Raw genomic sequence first — 18505 nt, forward strand, 5'->3', positions numbered from 1 at the left:
AAAAAAACAAATTTTAAAGGAGAAGGCAATCGTGTGTTTTTTAAGAGGAAAACTTTGAAGTCGTTTGAACATAAAAACAGAGTGCTAAGAAGTCAACACAGAAAAAAGTGGCTTGTGATGGTGTGCATTATTTGAAAACAAGCTTCTGGGGAATTCACCAAAGTGTGAAAGAGTTATGAAAACATCCATTTGGGCAAAGAGCCCTCTCAAGTGTGTGATAGGGCTGCACGCATCTTCTCTGAGATAAATGTGAGAGAATTTTCCAGAGAGAGAGAGATCTAGCGTCATTTTCAGACACCTCCCCTCCTGGGGACAGAAAGCTTTATCTGCAGCAGTGGGATTCTAGTGATGTGGTAGGAAGACTTTCCTGTGCACACATCATCAAAGGGGCTGTACCTTTCCCTTAATAGGGAAAGATCTGCTGTTTGGGGGAGCCAAGGCAGCCCTCTGACGAGAAGGGCTCACTAGTGGCGAGCTCAATACTTTGTCAGATACTTTGCTCTTCAGTCAGCCTCCTGAGCAAGAGCAAAGGATGTGGCTGGGGTAGGAGGCGGGGACTGTGCATTTGTGTGTATATGTGCCGGTGTGTTTTCTCATTTCCGCTTCCCCTTTCAAGCTTGCAACTGCCGTTTAATGAGGACAGAGAGAAAAGTGCAATATGCAATATGATACTTTCTCACTGTCCTCACTGCGATCCCCATGCCTGGGAAAGTGTTGGCCCAGCTTTCATGACTGCTTTGCCTCAAATTCAGCTCTCTACCAGCAAACAGGTGAGTGCAACTTCCACTTTATTTAAGACTATACTGATGTAGGATGATGCTGGGAGACAGGAGAAAACAGGTCAAAGAAACATCAGGCTGTGAAGAAAAGAGGAAAGTCAGGAGAAAATCTCCTGCACCCCTGACTCCAACCTTAAAAAATTCATCATTGTGCCTCTTGGAACAGGGAGACCTTTACAGTCTTTTTTTCCTTCCCATTACTGGAGAGGTGCTCTTTCTGGGGTCACAAAGCATGGGTTCCTTTGATGGCCTGAATTAATATTTAGGAATGTTTCACCTTTCTCACCTGAGAAGTTTATCTCTGTGTCTTGCTGTACTCACTTTTGCTGCAAATTCAATGTGATTCTAACTTTGAAAGATTCTCCAGGTGAAAAGTTTCTTAGCTTCATTTCAGGTCCCATTCTAGCATCCGTAACTCTGACTAAATCAATTTTGGTTTTTGTGGGTATGAACTTTCTTCAGAAATCATGGAACAAAGCTGTTGAGGAGATAAACTAAAGCAAGGTACACTGGGGTTACCCATGAAGTTACACAATTGGACAGTACCAGACCCAATTAACTGGACGGCTCAAGATAGATAACTACCGGTCAGGGTTGGCTTTCAGCTGTACGTGTCAGAGATGGGTCAATGAATATATTGACTAGTTAATGGCCTACATAATCCCGGGCGGAGAAGGGTGGATTCTGTACTTCCCCAATATCCTTGTCTTAGTGGTATCCAGGCTGAGCATGTCACCACCTACATGAGTTCTGGGGAGGGTAGAACAGTGGAAAGATCCACTACGCTGGGGTTTCCCCCATGCCCCTGCTGTGCTACTGAGCTCCCCAGTGGGTGGAAGAGAAGGGGTAGGTCCCCAAAACAGAACAAGGACAAGATAAAAGAGCCCCACAGGAGTGATAAGACCACGAGGATTCAGAAGAGATCCCCAGGGAAGGAACAGTGACTCCATCTACCACCAATGGCCTTGGGTAGAGATGCCCAGGGACATTCCAGACAGTACATGGCAGTGCCGAGGACAGGAGATCAGAGGTCAGAGGTCAGAAGCTTTCAACTTGTGTGTTCAAACTTCAGACTTAACCGTGTTAGGCTTGAGTGATTAAAAAAAAAGATCTGGTGGGATTTTCCTGTAATATGAAGTATTACTAGGAAGAGGGTAAGCTCTATTTTCCTGCAATATGAAGTATTACTAGGAAGAGTGTATTCTCTATTTCTACATATTATCAGAGATAACAAGCTAAAGATACAACATAGGGGACAGAAAGAGATCTAACAAATGATTTCTTATTCACGGGCACTCCAGGGCATTTAGAAGTTTTTTACAACGATCCTAAGAACACTTGCTCACAACTCCTTTGGCCCTCTGAATGTTAGATGGAATCCAGTGAGGAAGCATTAGGCAGTGGCCATAGAGACCCAACACAGTCATTTTTAGTTTCAGATTTATGATTCTTATTCTAATAGAAAATAGAGAGAAAGTTCGGTGCCAGCTCAGATTGTAACTCACAAGGTCCACTCTGGGCTGCAGTAAAGGAAAAAGATCAGACATTTATTTCCATTTGATAACTAACAACTCTTTGCCACTTGAAGGACAAGACCAAAGTGGGTATCCTGATACCCACTGTACTCCGTGCCCTACCCATGTCCAGGCCTAATGCAGAAAAGCTTAAACACATTTTAAGGAGAAGAGACAGTTCAGATATTGTTGGGGAAAAGAGGGAAGAATAAAAATGCATAAGGGAAGGAGCTTCATTACCAAGGAAATAGGACTGAAGAATTCAAGATATGAATTCACAGAATGCAATGATCAATAAATCTGCTCATTCCCTCTTGTCTCTAGACTAAGCTGTCTGTAAAGCAGTCCAAATGGACTGATGTTTCTTTTTTTAGTATTGGAGGGTTAATTAAATTTATTGGCATGACCTTGGCTAACAAGATTATATAGGTTTCAAGTGTACACTTTTATGATACATAATCTGTATATTATATTATGTGCCCACCACCCAACGTCAAACCATCTTCTGTCACCACATATTTGACTCCCTTTACCCTTTACTACTCCCCATTCCCTTTCCTCTGGTAACCACCATACTGTTGTCGGTGTCTATGAGTTTTTGTTTGTTTGTTTTTTTGATTGTTTATTTTTTGCTTTCAGTTTTATATTGCACATTGAGTGAAATTATATGGTTCATAATTTTTTCTGACTTATTTCCCTTAACATGCTATTCTCAAGATTCATCCATGTTGTTGCAAATGGCAGTATTTCATTTTTTCTTATGGCTGAGTATGTCTTGGTGACCAGAAATAATGCTGCATTGAACATAGGGCTGCATATATTTTTGCAAACAAATGTCTTCTAATTTTGTGAGTAGGTACCCAGAAAAGGGGTTGCTGGGTCATATGGTAACTATATTCTTAATTTTTTGAGGAGCCTCTGTATGTGTTCTATAGTGGCTGTACCAGTTTACATTCCCACCAGCAGTGTAAGAGGATTCCTTTTCCCCCACAACCTCTCCAACACTTGTTATCTTATTCTTGATGTCTTTAGAATCTATCCAGATGAATAAAATTTCATGTTTCCCAACACTGAGAGCACAAGATTACTTTCTTCCAAACGTACAACTGTAATATTTCCTGTAGCAGTTTGCAAGCCTTTTATAAAACTCACCCATCTTGTAGAAGTAGAAGTAAGAAAAATGCCAAGTAACATCTCATTTTTTCCCTGAAATGGATTGAACTGCGCTCTTAGACCATGAAAGTCCCAGAATGTTCAAATGCTATTCTCGGTAAATTTTGTTCTGATGATCTTACAAACTGCAGTGGCATGAAAGAGGATTTGAAATTAGAAAGATATTTCCTATCTATGAAGCATGTGAGAGGACATTGCAGTTGGGGTGTATAGAATGGGGGGTAGTCAATCTGGCTTGAGGTAGAGTGTGTTCCATCCACAAACCGAAATGTTGGCTGTGCTGGGATTTCTGACAGCCCTTTGCCACGGTGGTGATGTGTGTCTTGGTTGTGAATGTGGATAAGACGCAGGAAGTCTTATGGGCCCCATCATGGAAACTCCGTTTCCTTTTTCTCCCCTCCCACGCTTGTTTTCATTCTCAGTCCCAATTCATAGACACTGCTTGGGGTGTAGGAACAATACAGACAGAGGAAAAGTGAGGTCTGTCTGATACATGTCCCTGGGAGGAGGCCCCGAGTGATAAACAAAAACCTGGCACAGGGTCTTAGAAACCAAGAGTGGCAGGAGGAAGGCTATTGATATAGAGGAAGAAAGCATACACCTGGAACTCAGAACTTGTAAGTCCCATTTATAACCATTAATATTCTACACGACTTCAGATAAGCCTCTCTCTTACTCTCTCTCTCTCTCTATCTCTTTTTCTTTCTCTTTTAGTTTCCTCAACTGAAAAAATGAGTGACAAGGATTAGATGACCTTCCTTTGGACATTAAGTAAGAATGAAGGACCCGGTCATTGCATACTTTTCATCTGTGCTTAACAGCAGCATCCCTTTCTTACCATCTGGATTTTACACCCAGACTGTATCCTGCTGCCTACTCTTTCCTTATTTTCTTATGCCTTAAAATGTTCCACCCTTAGTAAATGGTTTAGGCTAAGGGAAGATTAATAATAATAATAGCTACCATTTATTAAGCACCTCCTTTATACATCAGGGACTTAATATACTGGGTTGGCAAAAGTAGGCTTACAGTTGTGAGAACGCAAAACAGAGTGTATTCTTATATTATTATTTATTAACTATTATATTATTTTCTATACAAACAGCTGCCCCACCCTGTATATTATTCAATTTTAACCCCCAGTAAACCAACATTTGATACATTATCTTTTTTACATATGAAGAAAGTTAGGTTTAGAGGGGATAAGTAATTTTACCAAGGATACATGCAGTAGGTAGACAGAACTGTGATTCCAAACAAAACTTATTCTGATTCCATGGCTCATGCTCTTTCTATGGTTTTCCTTCTCAAGGGTTGACCATCACTTCTGAGCCTTTTTTAATCCTCATCTAAACATATGTTTATTGATTTTTTTTTAGAGAGAGAGAGATAGAGAGAGAGAAAGAGGGATGGAGAGAGAGAAACATCTATGTGAGAGAGGAAACATTGATTGGTTGCCTCCCATATGTGCCCCCACCAGGGATTGAACACACGACCTAGGTATATGCCCTCACTGGAAATCAAACCTGCAACCTTTCAGTGTATGCGATGATGCTCCAACCAACTGAGCCACCTGGCCAGGGCTTTTCCTGGACCTTTTGAAAATATTCCCATAATGAGATAACTGTACACATAGCTGATACATATTTGGCAGGTTCAAATTGGTAGGCCCATACTAGTTGTCAAATATTAAAATATGTCCACACCAAATTATGACAAATGCCCATTGTTCCAGGCCCTCTGAGTGTCCATGACCAATCCCTGCTATCCCAGCCCTTCCCACAGGATTCCGAGACTGGCAGCAAAAACTCAGTGCCACATCAGCCACACAGCCCCAGGGCAGGACCTGGTGTCAACTCTGATTGATCTATGTCATCCCATCATCATTGTTAAATGCTCTGAATGCCACAAAAATGTCTCCTCTCAACTAGAACCTCGTTGGGCCCTTGCTGTTAATCTACTCCATAAGGCTGAGGAAGGCAACATTGCTTCATAATTATCTAGTTGGAGTCAAAAAGGGATATTATGCTATTATCCAAACAAAGGAATACCTCACTCACCAAGACTGTCACAAACCCAAGTATAAATTACTTTTGGTTTATGCTGCCTCTTCTATATAAAGCTGTAGAATGAAGAGTTTGTGTAACATGAAATGGAGATATTACTAAAATAGTTTGTCCTTTCCTTTATGCCAAATGCATTTACCACTGACACCTAAATAGTGATCTTAGGGTTTTAGTAATAGTAGTAGTAGTAGTAGTAGTAGTAGTAGTAGTATATTGTTAGTGGAAAGACTGTATCTCAAGTCAGACCAACCTGAATTTAATTCTCAAAACTATAAGATCCTAAATATATGACCTTGGACAAGTCACATATCTCTTCAAGCTTCAGATAAAAAATATTAGCTCAAATGTGATTGTCAGGATTAAGTGAGATCGTTTGTGGGGAGATTTTATGAATAAAGATAAAGTACTCAACACATCTTATTATGTGTTATGAGTTATTATGAGTACCCTTTGCTTGACTTACCCTTGTTAATATGTAGAGAAACTCTGGCTACATTCTTGAGAAAACAAAGACTAGAAGTATGTGATGTCCTCCGTGTAGTAATAATAATAATATCCATAATTGTTTTCTCTGCTACTGATATTACCACTTCTGGTTATGATTTTTGTTCAATATTCATTTCCAAGTTCTTAACCCACTCCCTAATATTAAACCACTAGAGGTCTTATTCTCTTGTCTGACTTAAACCCTGCCTGCTACAAATTCTGCTTTTTACTATAACATCCTCAGGACAGAGAATTCTCTCCTATTCTGCTTGGTTGTGATCATATTTCCGAACACTTGACAGATTGTGGAGAAATATTTGGGGAGTGAGACTTTCAAGAAATGTAAGGAAGAGGAAAGGACAACGGGATGGTGATGATAGCAGTGGACAATAGTAAGACTTTGGGGTGATTCAGGCAAGTAGCTAGAGAAGCAGTGTAGTCTTTTGTTGTTGTTTTCCTTTGTGGGGGGTGGTTATTGGGAATATCAGAGAAAAGATATCACAAGCTTCAGATTTCCATCCCCATAGAAAATAGATTAAATATATCATTATAACATAAACCAGCATTGAGAAGATAGTACGCAGATTCTAAAAAGAAATTTTGAGCAAGAAATGAAAACTTAGAATGGGAAATTCTAGGAAACATTTTTAAGATAGGAAAATTTGATAGTTTAAGCTTATAAATTCAGTCAGACTAGTGTGACCCCTATATTATATTAACAAAGGATTGACCTGACTATGCCCCCAGCCTTTTGCCTCTTTACTACAAGGTATACAAAATATATACATTAGGAGTTGAGACCATAGGGAAAATCAGGAATACCTGCCCAATGAAACATAAGAATAATTTTCAGCACCAGTGTGATTCTTGTTCATATGTAGGTATAGCATTTCCTGAGCTCCTTTTGTTGCAAAGACTGTGTGATGCCCTAAAATAAGATTTAGGGAACAGACCACAAGAAGAGGTGGATAACGAAGAAAAAGGTAACCACTTATCTCTTGTTTATTATAATACTAGAGGCCCAGTGCATGAAATTCGTGCATGGGTAGGGTCCCTAGTGGCTGCCTCTGCTGGCCAGGACCTCCCTTTCCCCAGCCACCTGCCACTGCTGCCACTGGCTGGGGCCACCCTATTAGGCTTTTATCATATAGGATGTGTGCTAGTTGTTAGAAATAGATAATTGAAAGCAGATGGCTTGACTAGGACTTCAAAGGGTAGACAGAATTTGTTTGGAAAGAGAGAAAGATGGATGAAGTTGTATAAGCTAAAGCAGAAAAGTTTAAGTACTGGAGGTCATTGAGCAACACCTGACTGAATCACACATGTTTGAATTCCTTCTTAGCTTCCCTCATCAGGCTCACCACTTTCCTGGGTCAGTGAAAGTTGGAAATCCAGAAACCCCATAAGTTAGTGTTAATTTTAAAGGAAAGTTGCCAAATGGAAAGTAAATTCAGGGGCTACTGGACTATTTTTTAATTCTTATTAGGGAAACTATACAAATGCACTTTCTATAGGTATCACTCCTACAAATATTTCAAATTCATCTAGAATAAATTCATAAACATTGGTATTGGTGGCAAACTTAAAAAACATCAAGTCCCACCAACTTAATTTACTTTTTAAGTATGTTTTTTTCAAGTATCTATTTCTAACAACTAGCACACATCCTATATAATGAAAGCCTAATAGGGTGGCCCCAGCCAGCGGCAGCAGTGGCAGGCGGCTGGGGAAAGGGAGGTCCTGGCCAGCAGCTTTTCAAACTGCTCTTTCTGTGCCAGGACTCAGAAAGAGCACAACTTGGGTTTCCTACAGCCTTTTGGCTCTCCCAGATGTAAGCCCTGCCGGTTTTCAAAGCCATACGCTATGGGGAGTCCTCTTCCTGGTGAGGTTCCCCATGCTAGTGCTCAGATCCCTCACTCTTTGGGGACAACCTCTGGAGTTGTGCTATCCCTTCCACTTGTCAGTCACCACATGGGTCCTGACTAGACAGTCTCTATCCCTCCTACCTGTCTCAATGTGGCTTTTTCTTTATGTCCATAGTTGTAGAAAATCTGTTCTGCTAGTCTTCAGGTCATTTTCAGAGATAGCTATTCTATTTGTAATTATAGTTTTGGTGTCAATGAGAGGAGGTGAGCTCAGGATCTTCCTACTCTGCCATCCAGAACTTGAAGCTAAGAGCCTTACTCTTGTTTGCCAATTTCGCTTGTCTGTGAAATGTTCCTTGCAATTGGTGCACTGCCCCTGCAACAAACAAGTCTCTGGATGGGGTTGCTGAATCATTCTATTTGTGCATTGGTTTTAGCTTCTAAAAAATAAATTGGTGGGTCCAGCATGCATGGCTTAGCAGTTGAGCAACCCAGGAACCAAGAGGTCACTGGTTCAATTCCTGGTCAGGGCACATGCTTGAGTGCAGCCTTAATTCCCATTGGGGGCTTGCAGGAGGCAGTGGATTGATGATGTTTCTCTCTCATTGATGTTTCTATCTCTCTATCTCTCTCCCTTCCTCTCTAAACATAAATAAAAATATATCACCTAGTTTATGCATGAAGGTGATATATTGGCCAATTTTAGGGTGTGTGCTGGAACAAGGATCTGTTGAAACTTTCTCCTCAGTCAAAAGGTGCCACTATTTCCTCTTTTTTTTATTCTCCTTCCACCTAACTGGTCTGACACTGGCCGGCAACATTTCTGATACTCTGCATTAAACTTGCTAGCACTATCCACCTCACACTGACATTTCCCTGAGGACTTATCCAGGCTGTCATCTCTCCAAAGCAGTTCCTTCCCTGCCACACGCAATGGGTAGCCTCAGTGGGCACCAGCACAACAGCAGTATATCTGCACTAGCATGTCTGGACCTCACAGCCAGCCACACAGAAGGCTTGCCCTGCACACCAGTGTGCCCATAACAGTAGTGACCAGACCTCACAGCTAGCAGGCCAGGGACCAGCCTCCCCTGCCAGTGTGTCCATAAAAGCTGTGGCCCAACCAAGATAGGAGGCCACACTAATCCATTCAAGGAGCATCTCTGGAGCACCTGGCTCTGGTGACAAGGGGGATTCTACCACTGAGTCCCTCAAGACACCTTCTAAATAAGACCACACTTTCAAAACCAGGTGATGTAGCTAACCTACCTAATACATAAAACAAACAGTCAAAGTGAGGAGAGAAAAGAATATGTTCCAAACAAAAGGGGAAAAAATACAAACCCCAGAAAAACAGAACTAAATGAAACTGAGGAAAGCTGTCTACCAGAGAAAGAGTTCAACGTAGTAGTCATAAAGATGCTCACCAAATTTTGCAGACAAGTGGATAAACTCAAGTGATAACTTCAACAAAGAGTTAAAAATTATTTTTTTAAAAAGGACCTATCAGAACTGAAGAATGTAACAACTGAAATGAAAAATATACTGGATAGAATCAACAGCAGATCAGTCAAACCAGAAGTATGGATCAACAACCAGGAATACAGGATACTGGGAATCACCCAATTGAAAGATCAAAAAGAAAGAAGAATTTAAAAGGATAAAAATAGTATATGGTACCTCTGAGACAGCATTAAATGTTCTAACATTTGAATCATACGGGTCCAAGTAGGAGAAGAGAGAGAGGAGAGAGAAATGGATTAAAAAAACTATTTGAAGAAATAATGGCCAAAAACTTTCCCAACCTGGAGATAGAATCAGGCATCCAAGTTCAGGAAGCACAGAGAATCCCAAACAAGATGAACCCAAAGTGATCCATACCAAGACACATTATAATTAAATTGTTAAAAGTTAAAGATAAAAAGAGGATCTTAAAAGCAGGAAGAGAATAACAACTAGTTACATTTTAAGGGAATGCCCATAAGACTATCAGCTGACTTTTCAACAGAAACTTTGCAAGCCAGATGGGAGTAGCATGATGTATTTAACATGACGAAAGGGAACAACTTATAATCAGGAATACCAACAAAGTTATCATTCAGAATTGAAGAAGAGATCAAGATTTTCTCAGACTAGCAAAAACTAAAGGAATTTATCATCACTAAATTGGCATTACAAGAAATGTTAAAGGGAATTCTTTAAGTGGAAAAGAAAAGGCTGAAACTAGAAATAAGAAAATATATGAAAGAAAAAAACAATCTCACAAGTAAAGGCAAACATATAGAAAAGGTAGTAGACCAACCACTTATAAATCTAATATGGAAACAATTAAAATTGCAATAAGCACCTATCTATCAATAATTACTTTAAATGTAAATGGACTAAGTGCTCCATTCAAAAAACATAGGCTAACTGAATGGATAAAAAACAAGACCCTTACATATGCTGCCTATATAAGACTCATATCAGGTTGAAAGACACACACACAAACTGAAAATAAAGGGATGGAAAAAGATATTTCATGAAAATGAAAATTTTAAAAAAGCTGAGATAGCAATACTTATATCAGACAAAACAGACTAAAATAAAGGTTATAACAAGAGACAAAGAAGGACCCACCAATTCTACTTCTGGGTGCTTATCTAAAGAAAAACAAAAACTAATTCAAAAAGATATAAGCACCCCTATGTTCACTGAAGCATTATTTACAATAGCCATAATATGGAAGCAACATAGGTGTTCATCAGTAGATGAATGGACAAAGAATAATTGTATGTATGTACATGTAGTGGAATATTATTCAGCCATGACAAAGAATGAAATCTTGCCACTGCAACAATATGAATATACCTAGAGGTTATTATACTATGTGAAATAAGTCAGAGAAAAACAAATACTGTATCATTTTATTTATATGTGGAATCTAAAAAACTAAACAAGTGAATAAACAAAATATAGATACAGAAAAACTGATAGTTGCTAGAGAGTGGGGGATGGGCAAAAACATAAAGAGGATTAAGAGGAAAAATTTATAGTTATAACATAAGTCACGGAGATGTGAAGTACAGCAGAGGGAATTCAGTCAATAATATCACAATAATTTTGTATGATGACAGGTGGATACTGGACTTTTCTTGGTGATCACATTGTAAGGTATATAGATGCCAAATCACTATGTAATACACCTGAAACAAATACAATATTGGATGTCAACTATACTTTAATTAAAAAGACCTTTACATTCCAGAATGAAAAAGAAAATCTAATTGACTTGCCAGAAGTCAATTAGTTGCACACAATGATTGAAAAGATACCCAAGTTTCCTGATTCCTAGTCAGTGCTCTTCGCACTGCACCAAACTCCACTGTATATATAGGTGTATGTTTTTGTATGACCTGTTTGGAGAAAATATCTCCGTTCCCCTCTCTCTATTACAAGGGGCCAAAAGGCCTCTAAAGGTGCCATCTTGATAGTGTGTGCAGCCCCATCTTTCATTTCTTTCTAACACTCTCACTGCTGATGTACTTGTCTGATAATCATTTGCTGCTTCCTCCAGATTCCCACAAAGAATACCCCCTTTCTTATCTCCCAGTAGTACTGCTTCCTGCTGTTACCACTAACGAGACAATTCTATTTCTCCCTGTCTCATAATATCACTGCACTTAGAGTATTTCCATATATCACCTCCATGAGCAGGTCTCTACAACCCAAGTGTGGCAGAAACTGAGGAAAATTAGCTAATTAAATTCCCTAGTCCCATGCCCAGTTTGCCACAGTTGAAAAGATTAGCATACCTTGCATATTTTATTTCAGACTTAAGACCATTGTTGCTGTTTTCAAGAGAAGAAATTATTCAATTCTCACCCAAATTGCTTAGAAAATTCTGTCATTCTCAATAGGCAGTAGAGTCCTCAAGTTGCCCAGCCTTCTTGTTGTCCTAACTATAGTATTTATTTGTAAACCTTTCTTTGGAACTCTTAAGCATTGAGGGTTCTCTTTCCAAAGGAATTTTCCTTTAGGTGTTTACATTAAGTAAACAGAGAAACAAATCAAAATAGTTAAGAAAATAACAACTTCTGTTCACAATTATAGGAACTTCAAGAGTGGAAACAAGTCATAGAATAATCCTCACATTCATCTTTTTCTCTAACTTGTAGCCCAAAACATTTTTGCATGCTTAGTAAACACATAATTATAAGCTTATTGTCCACAGTTTTGAAGCTGATCTCCCTTCATGTATCTATGATAATTCTATAAGATGCTGGGCTCCTTTGGGGAATAATCACCTACTAAAATGATTCACTCATTTAGAGAATAAGTATTTATTAAGCAACTGCTATGAGTTAGATTCTGTTTTAGACATTAGGGTCATAACAGTGAATAATCCAGACAAAAATCTCTGTCCTCATGGAGCTTATGTCCTAATCAGAGGAGTAAACAATAAATTAGCTTAACAAATAAAATGTAAGCATTTTAGTGATAACGATGAAGAAAATCAAGCAGAAAAAAAAAACTCAGTGAAAAGTGATTATTGTAGGCTCTGCAAACCAGGCCTGACTCTACAAACTGAGAAAGTTGGTTAAGAGCTGAGTTCTGCAGGTTAAGTCTGCCAAAGTTGAAGGACAGGAGTGGGGGAAGGAGTGAAGAACATGAGAAAAACCTAAGATTAATAAAAAATATATATATAAGCATTTTCAGGGGGTAGAGGGGAAATTAGCTTATATGAATGTGATGAAGTTTCAAACATGTGGGAAGAATATAGAGTAGATTCATATCACAGAGGATGTTGAAACTCAAGTTGAGGCCTCCATCTACCATCTCAATTAGTGAGATTCTGGCACTAGGCTAAGCTAGAGTGTCCTGATTGAGAAACTGAGACCAAAAAGAGGGATTGAATTTTCCAATGCCATACCATTAGCAAATGGCAGAATATAAAGTGTGGACGTCAGTATTCCTCCCTTCCTCCCTTTTCTTCCTTTCTTTTCTTTCCTTTTCTTTCTTTCTTTCTTTCTTTCTTTCTTTCTTTCTTTCTTTCTTTCTTTCTTTCTTTCTTTCACTTTTTTCTTTCTCCTTTCCTGCCCTCCTGCCTTCCTGCCTTCCTCTTAAATTCCCTTAACCATCAAAAGCTTTCTTGTAAGCTGAAGAGGTCTTGTGATTTAGGTGAAGTTCATTCACTGTGGGAATTAAAGACAATAGGTAAGTCTGGGCTCACTGACAGCAACCCATTCAACATTTTGGAGGTGCAGACTAACTAGGTAAATAAACTCTGATATGGCTTTTTCGATTCTTTCTCGTGACAGTTTCAACATCTTTTCATCACCTCACAGCAGCTCTGACCAAAGGACAAATTATCTCTGCTACCCTCTTTGTGGTTTCCCTGTGTCAAAAGCATAATTAAATCATTTAATTCCCCCTAAAAGGCACAGGCAGTGGACAAAAGGACAGGTGCCCAGAGTTAACAAAGTTTCATAATTCCAACTGTTGTTGCTCTTTGGAAAAAAAATAATCTTGGGTTAGACCCGAAGTAAAAGAATTTAGATCAGGAATTCTTTTTCTCTGGATAGGTTTTGTCTGTAACAAACAGAGGCTTTCAAAGCAATTTTATGGTCCTAGGAAAGTATTTTATGTTCTGGTTATTCTCTTCAGAAATAGCTATTTCACTGCCTAAATTGTTAAGTGCCTCACTAATAATTTTGTTTTTAAATGTCTGGAAGCTGGCAGTCTCCTTATTTTTTTCTTTTATTTTTTTCCCTTTACTCCAACAGTTAACAGTGTAGCTATGATAGTGAAGGTGTTATGACAGCTCCAGGGAATAGAGGGACAAAGCAGTAGAGGACAATGGCTCTCCTTCCACTGATTTACTATTTTGAGTGTGGCAGGTAGGAGGAGGCAGGAGGACAGAGCATAAGCCATTAATGTTCTTTCACCTTGAGTCTTTTTAAGCTCTATTTAGACAATTAAATGATTCCTCTCTTCTTTCTTCTTCTTTGAATAAATGGCTAGTGCTATCAGAATGAATCTTTTTGGAAGAATACAGAGGAGTTGGTTAGGCAGTGCTAAAAGAAATATAAATACACTAGAGGCCCGGTGCACGGATTCATGCACCAGTGGGGTCCTTCAGCCTGGCCTGCACCCTCTGGTAATCCGGGACCCCCCGGGGGATGTAGTAGTGCGAGAAGTGGCAGGCAGCCAGGGAAGAGCCCGAGCCCAGGCCAGGCATTGCACCACTCCTGCTCATCCTGGCCCTGTTGCGCCTGCTGCCACCTGGTAGCACGCTGCTGGGGAGGTTGAAGAGGCTTGCGCTGCCACCGCTGTGGTGCTCGCTAGCCGTGAGCCCAGCATCTGGCGCTTGTAGGTCAGCTGAGCAGCACTCCTGCTGTGGGAGCGCACTGACCACCAGGGGGCAGCTCCTGCATTGAGTGTCTGCTCCCTGGTGGTCAGTGCACATCATAGCGACTGGTCAAGTGGTCGACCAGTCAAATGGTCGACCAGTCGCTAAGGGCTTCATATATATAGATTGATGAACTAGGGAATTAACTTATAGCTATAGAGAAACCCAAGTTCACAAAGTCAAAAGTGATGACCCTGAAGGTGGTGACTGCTAATTGCTTGAGGCAAGCTCTCCTTGTTGTTTTTATTGAGAGATTCGCCCCCACCCCAGAGAAATCCTATGTGGACCCCCTAATATCTAAAAGAGGAAACAAAACAAAGCAAACCCAGAATGACTGCAGTTAGGGTGGCGTCCTGTTTGTGAGACCTTAGAAAAGCTGTTCAACCTTTGAGATCTGAGACTTCTTCATACACCTTTATGAGGATCAAGTAAAGTGAATTCTATACATTGAAAATCTATATTTTAATGTCAGTGGAAGATTCTGAGGCAAAATCCTTAAGGATTAAAGAAAAATGTTTTTCTGATACACAATTTCAGCTAACGTGAGAAGGTAGCAATTCTTTAAGCAGGAAGAGCTTTTTTAATGCCCCTTAAATCATATGATGTTTGAAGTTTCTAGACTTGCTGATTTGAAAGATTGCCCTGGGGTTTGGATTGTTCAGAGCATTTTCCTTTCCTTTTCTTTTCTTTTCTTTTCTTTTCTTTTCTTTTCTTTTCTTTTCTGCTTTCCTTCCCTTTTCTTTTTTCTTTTTGAAGATGGAGGAAGGGCTAGACATCTCCTTCCTCCTCCCGAATGGGCAGAGGGGTCATGTCCTTTGTGCGGATCTGGGAAGATGGGAGGTCGGGAGATACCCTGGAGTGGTGGTTTCAGGGCAGAGGATGAGGGAGTATCACTGTGCTTCAACCCTCAGGGCGGCATCACTGTGACAGGAGACCCTGAAGTCTAAACCAGGGCCATGGAGGGCTCTGTGCTGAGCCCCACATCCTGGGAGAAGAGACGAGCCTGGCTCCGTCAGAGCCGTCACTGGCAGACCCAGGTCCTGGAAGAGGAGGCTGCAGCTGCCCTGCAGGATGTCCCAGATCCGGAACCTTCCAGCCTGGATGACGTTTTCCAGGAAGGTAAGAAGCAGTCAGACATCAAACAGACTTCCACGTTGTCTTTGGTAGGAAAAACGTGACAACAGGCATAGACCTGCAGTGTGGGCAGTGGGTCCCTTGTTTAGGCTAGGCCCTCAGGGAGGCTCATTTTGACTGGCTTAAATAAGTTTAAAAGAAGAAAGGTAAAGTAATACAAAATATGAATTATGTGAAATGGAGGCAGGCATGAGATTAGGAAACAGGAAGAGGCACAGTTTTGCATCATCCTGAGAAGCTGCCTGTAGGACCTGAAGCCAGGGTTCTCTGTAAATGCTTTGGGGTGTTTATTTTGTCTGTGTAACAAAGTTACACAACCTGAATGCCTGGACTCTGGCCACAACTCTGTCACTAACAAGCTATGTGACCTTTAGCAAGTCACTCACTTCTCTAAGACTTACTTGAATAATGTAAATAGTAATAGGACCTTTCCTATATGCCTCTCAGAGCTTCTTTGAGGTTCAAAGAGACTACAGCCATTGAGGGGAGAAAAATCTTCCATAAATAACCTCATTCTTGTTTACTTAGTAGAAAACACAATTTCAATACTGTGCTCTTTTTGTTTTGTTTAAATTTTTTTAAGGGGAAGGATCCACCCCTATTCCCAAACCTTGGGGGAAAGAGAGTAGTGGGCTTGATATACTGAGCATTTTCCAGATTCCTGAGAGGAAAGAGACAGGGTGGGGGGAGGCAGAGAGAAGAAATATCCATTTTTATACATGGGTATATTCCTCTCATATATTTAAAGAAAAGTTTTTATGGGGCGAAAAAAAAAAAGAATCATGATTTGGCTTATATAAGCCAAACTTGAGAATGGGGTGAGCTGTAGGGGGGAAGTCTAATTTCCTTCCGTTCTCACAGTGATCTGATATCTGTCTTTCCTAGGGAATCCAATCACTAAGATTGAGGACTGGCTGCAGGACTGTGGGTAAGTGCTGGAGATACAGTGGGGTTGAACACAGCTGATGGGTGGATATGCTAATAGGCACTGACCCATGGAAACTCAGAAACTGGAAAATGGGTTTGAATTGGGACTAATGTTTAAAAGTTAGGTTAAGAGAAAGGGGGAGTAAAAGAGTTTGGAGTGAGTGTGGGCAACTCTAGGATGAAACTAATTTATGGTGGAGGTCTGGAAATACAGGCTGAATTTGGTCGAAAGCCAAGAATGATGGAAATCTGTAGCTTTGGGGAATGGCTGGTCTGAGTTCCAGATCCCTTCTTTACTGCTTTTCCCTTAGACAGAAAAGCCTAACACGCTGTCACAAAAGAGGTTAGAAACCTAATTGTTCTTATGACCAGAGGTTGTCATTATATTGTTTATTTCTACTGTAGAATATAGGACAAGGGGCTAAGAGTTTACTCCAGTCATTCAAAGCAGTAAAGAATTGGAGCAAGTACTTCAAGGCAAAATGTATTATCTCTTTCCTCTGGTTTGATTCCTCTCTCTCTAAAATCAATAAAAATATTTAAAAAAAACACTTTTAAATATGAGACCCCCACACCCTATCAGCCTGTACCATTTTAGGCTCAGTCTACCCAGAAACAGAAGGAAAGCTTCTGTGACCTATTTAAGCCCGATCACTTGTGTGATAATGAATTCTCAGAATTTATAACTCCTGCCTGCTCATTATTTCCTTTCCAGGAATGGTTCAAGTTTTATGTAGACTTTACTCTAAACTCATCTGTTAACATATACAAAAACCCATCCTTGCTTATTTGGTAGGAAATAGATAGCACTGAATAATCCAATGTTGTTTATTTTAACTATGACCCAGAAGTTAATGCCAAGAAGGATTTATTTTGTGTTTTTGTTGTTTACAAAACATATCATCCTTATAGTCCTAATCTGGTTCACAACTCAATGACTTCCAAGTCAATTAAAGGTAATAAAAATATAGAGAAGCAAAGTGAATGTAGGGATGAGGACATTTGCAAGTTTTGGTGTGTCCTAAGATTAAAAATGCTTCACTAGTCCCTAGCTAGTTTGGCTCAGTGGATAGAGCTTCATACTGTGGACTAATGGGTCCCAGGTTCGATTCTGGTCAAGGGCACACGCCCAAGTTGCAGGCTCGATCCCCAGTGTGGGGTGTGCAGGAGGTAGCCAATCAATGATTCTATCTCATCATTGATGTTTCTATCTCTCTCTCCCCTCTCCCTTCCTCTCTGAAATCAATAAAAATATATTTTTTTAAAATGCTTCACCAGATTTGTAAGAGAACCAGTTGTCTCATTTAACATCTCATTAACTACTATTATTTTATCAATTCACGTCAACAATTATTAACTGTGCCTTTGCTAACTGTCTGATTGTCTAAATAATCGGTTCTCAACCTGTGGGTCGCGACCCCTGTAGGGGTCGAACGACCCTTTCACAGGGGTCGCCTAAGAACATCGGAAAACACATATATAATTACATATTGTTTTTGTGATTAATCACTATGCTTTAATTATGTTCAATTTGTAACAATGAAAATACATCCTGCATATCAGATATTTACATTACGATTCATAACAGTAGCAAAATTACAGTTATGAAGTAGCAACGAAAATAATTTATGATTGGGGGTCACCACAACATGAGGAACTGTATTAAAGGGTCTCGGCATTAGGAAGGTTGAGAACCACTAGTCTAAATGATCTAGGGATGCCAAATAGTTTAAAATGTGCTCCTTGGCTTCAAACACACTATATTTTACTTGAAAAGAATAAATTCACAGAAATATAAGATTGTAAACTTCAGAAATCACCTTTCCCCACCTGTATTCTACAAAGATAAACTCTGATATGATACAAAACATATGCTGCCGAACCGGTTTGGCTCAGTGGATAGAGCGTCGGCCTGCGGACTCAAGGGTCCCGGGTTTGATTTCGGTCAAGGGCATGTACCTTGGTTGCGGGCGCATTCTCACTGGGGGGTGTGCAAGAGGCAGCTGATGGATGTTTCTCTCTCATCGATGTTTCTAGCTCTCTATCCCTCTCCCTCCTTCTCTGTAAAAAATAAATAAAATATATTTTTTTTAAAAAAAATATGCTAAAAATGTAGCCTGATAATGGAAAAACTCCAAGATTGGAGCCTAATTTTGTTTGCTAATTGTCT

General features: G+C 39.9%; 1 protein-coding gene across 2 annotated transcripts in view; it reads left to right on the plus strand.

Annotated features, from left to right (window-relative positions):
- The first annotated feature begins 622 nt into the window (after window positions 1-622).
- TESPA1 (thymocyte expressed, positive selection associated 1) overlaps window positions 623-18505 on the plus strand; it is a 41464-nt gene continuing 23581 nt past the window's right edge. For both annotated transcript variants that reach the window (XM_070407709.1, XM_070407711.1), the window contains exons 1-3: window positions 623-770; window positions 15186-15393; window positions 16294-16336. In XM_070407709.1, coding sequence (XP_070263810.1) covers window positions 15231-15393; window positions 16294-16336 — 206 coding nt within the window. In that variant the 5' untranslated portion in view covers window positions 623-770; window positions 15186-15230. The remainder of the gene's footprint in view (window positions 771-15185; window positions 15394-16293; window positions 16337-18505) is intronic.

Source organism: Myotis yumanensis, unplaced genomic scaffold (assembly GCF_028538775.1).
Source record: "Myotis yumanensis isolate MYYU_CA2020_CCGP unplaced genomic scaffold, mMyoYum1.0.hap1 SCAF_3, whole genome shotgun sequence".
Lineage (NCBI taxonomy): Eukaryota > Metazoa > Chordata > Mammalia > Chiroptera > Vespertilionidae > Myotis > Myotis yumanensis.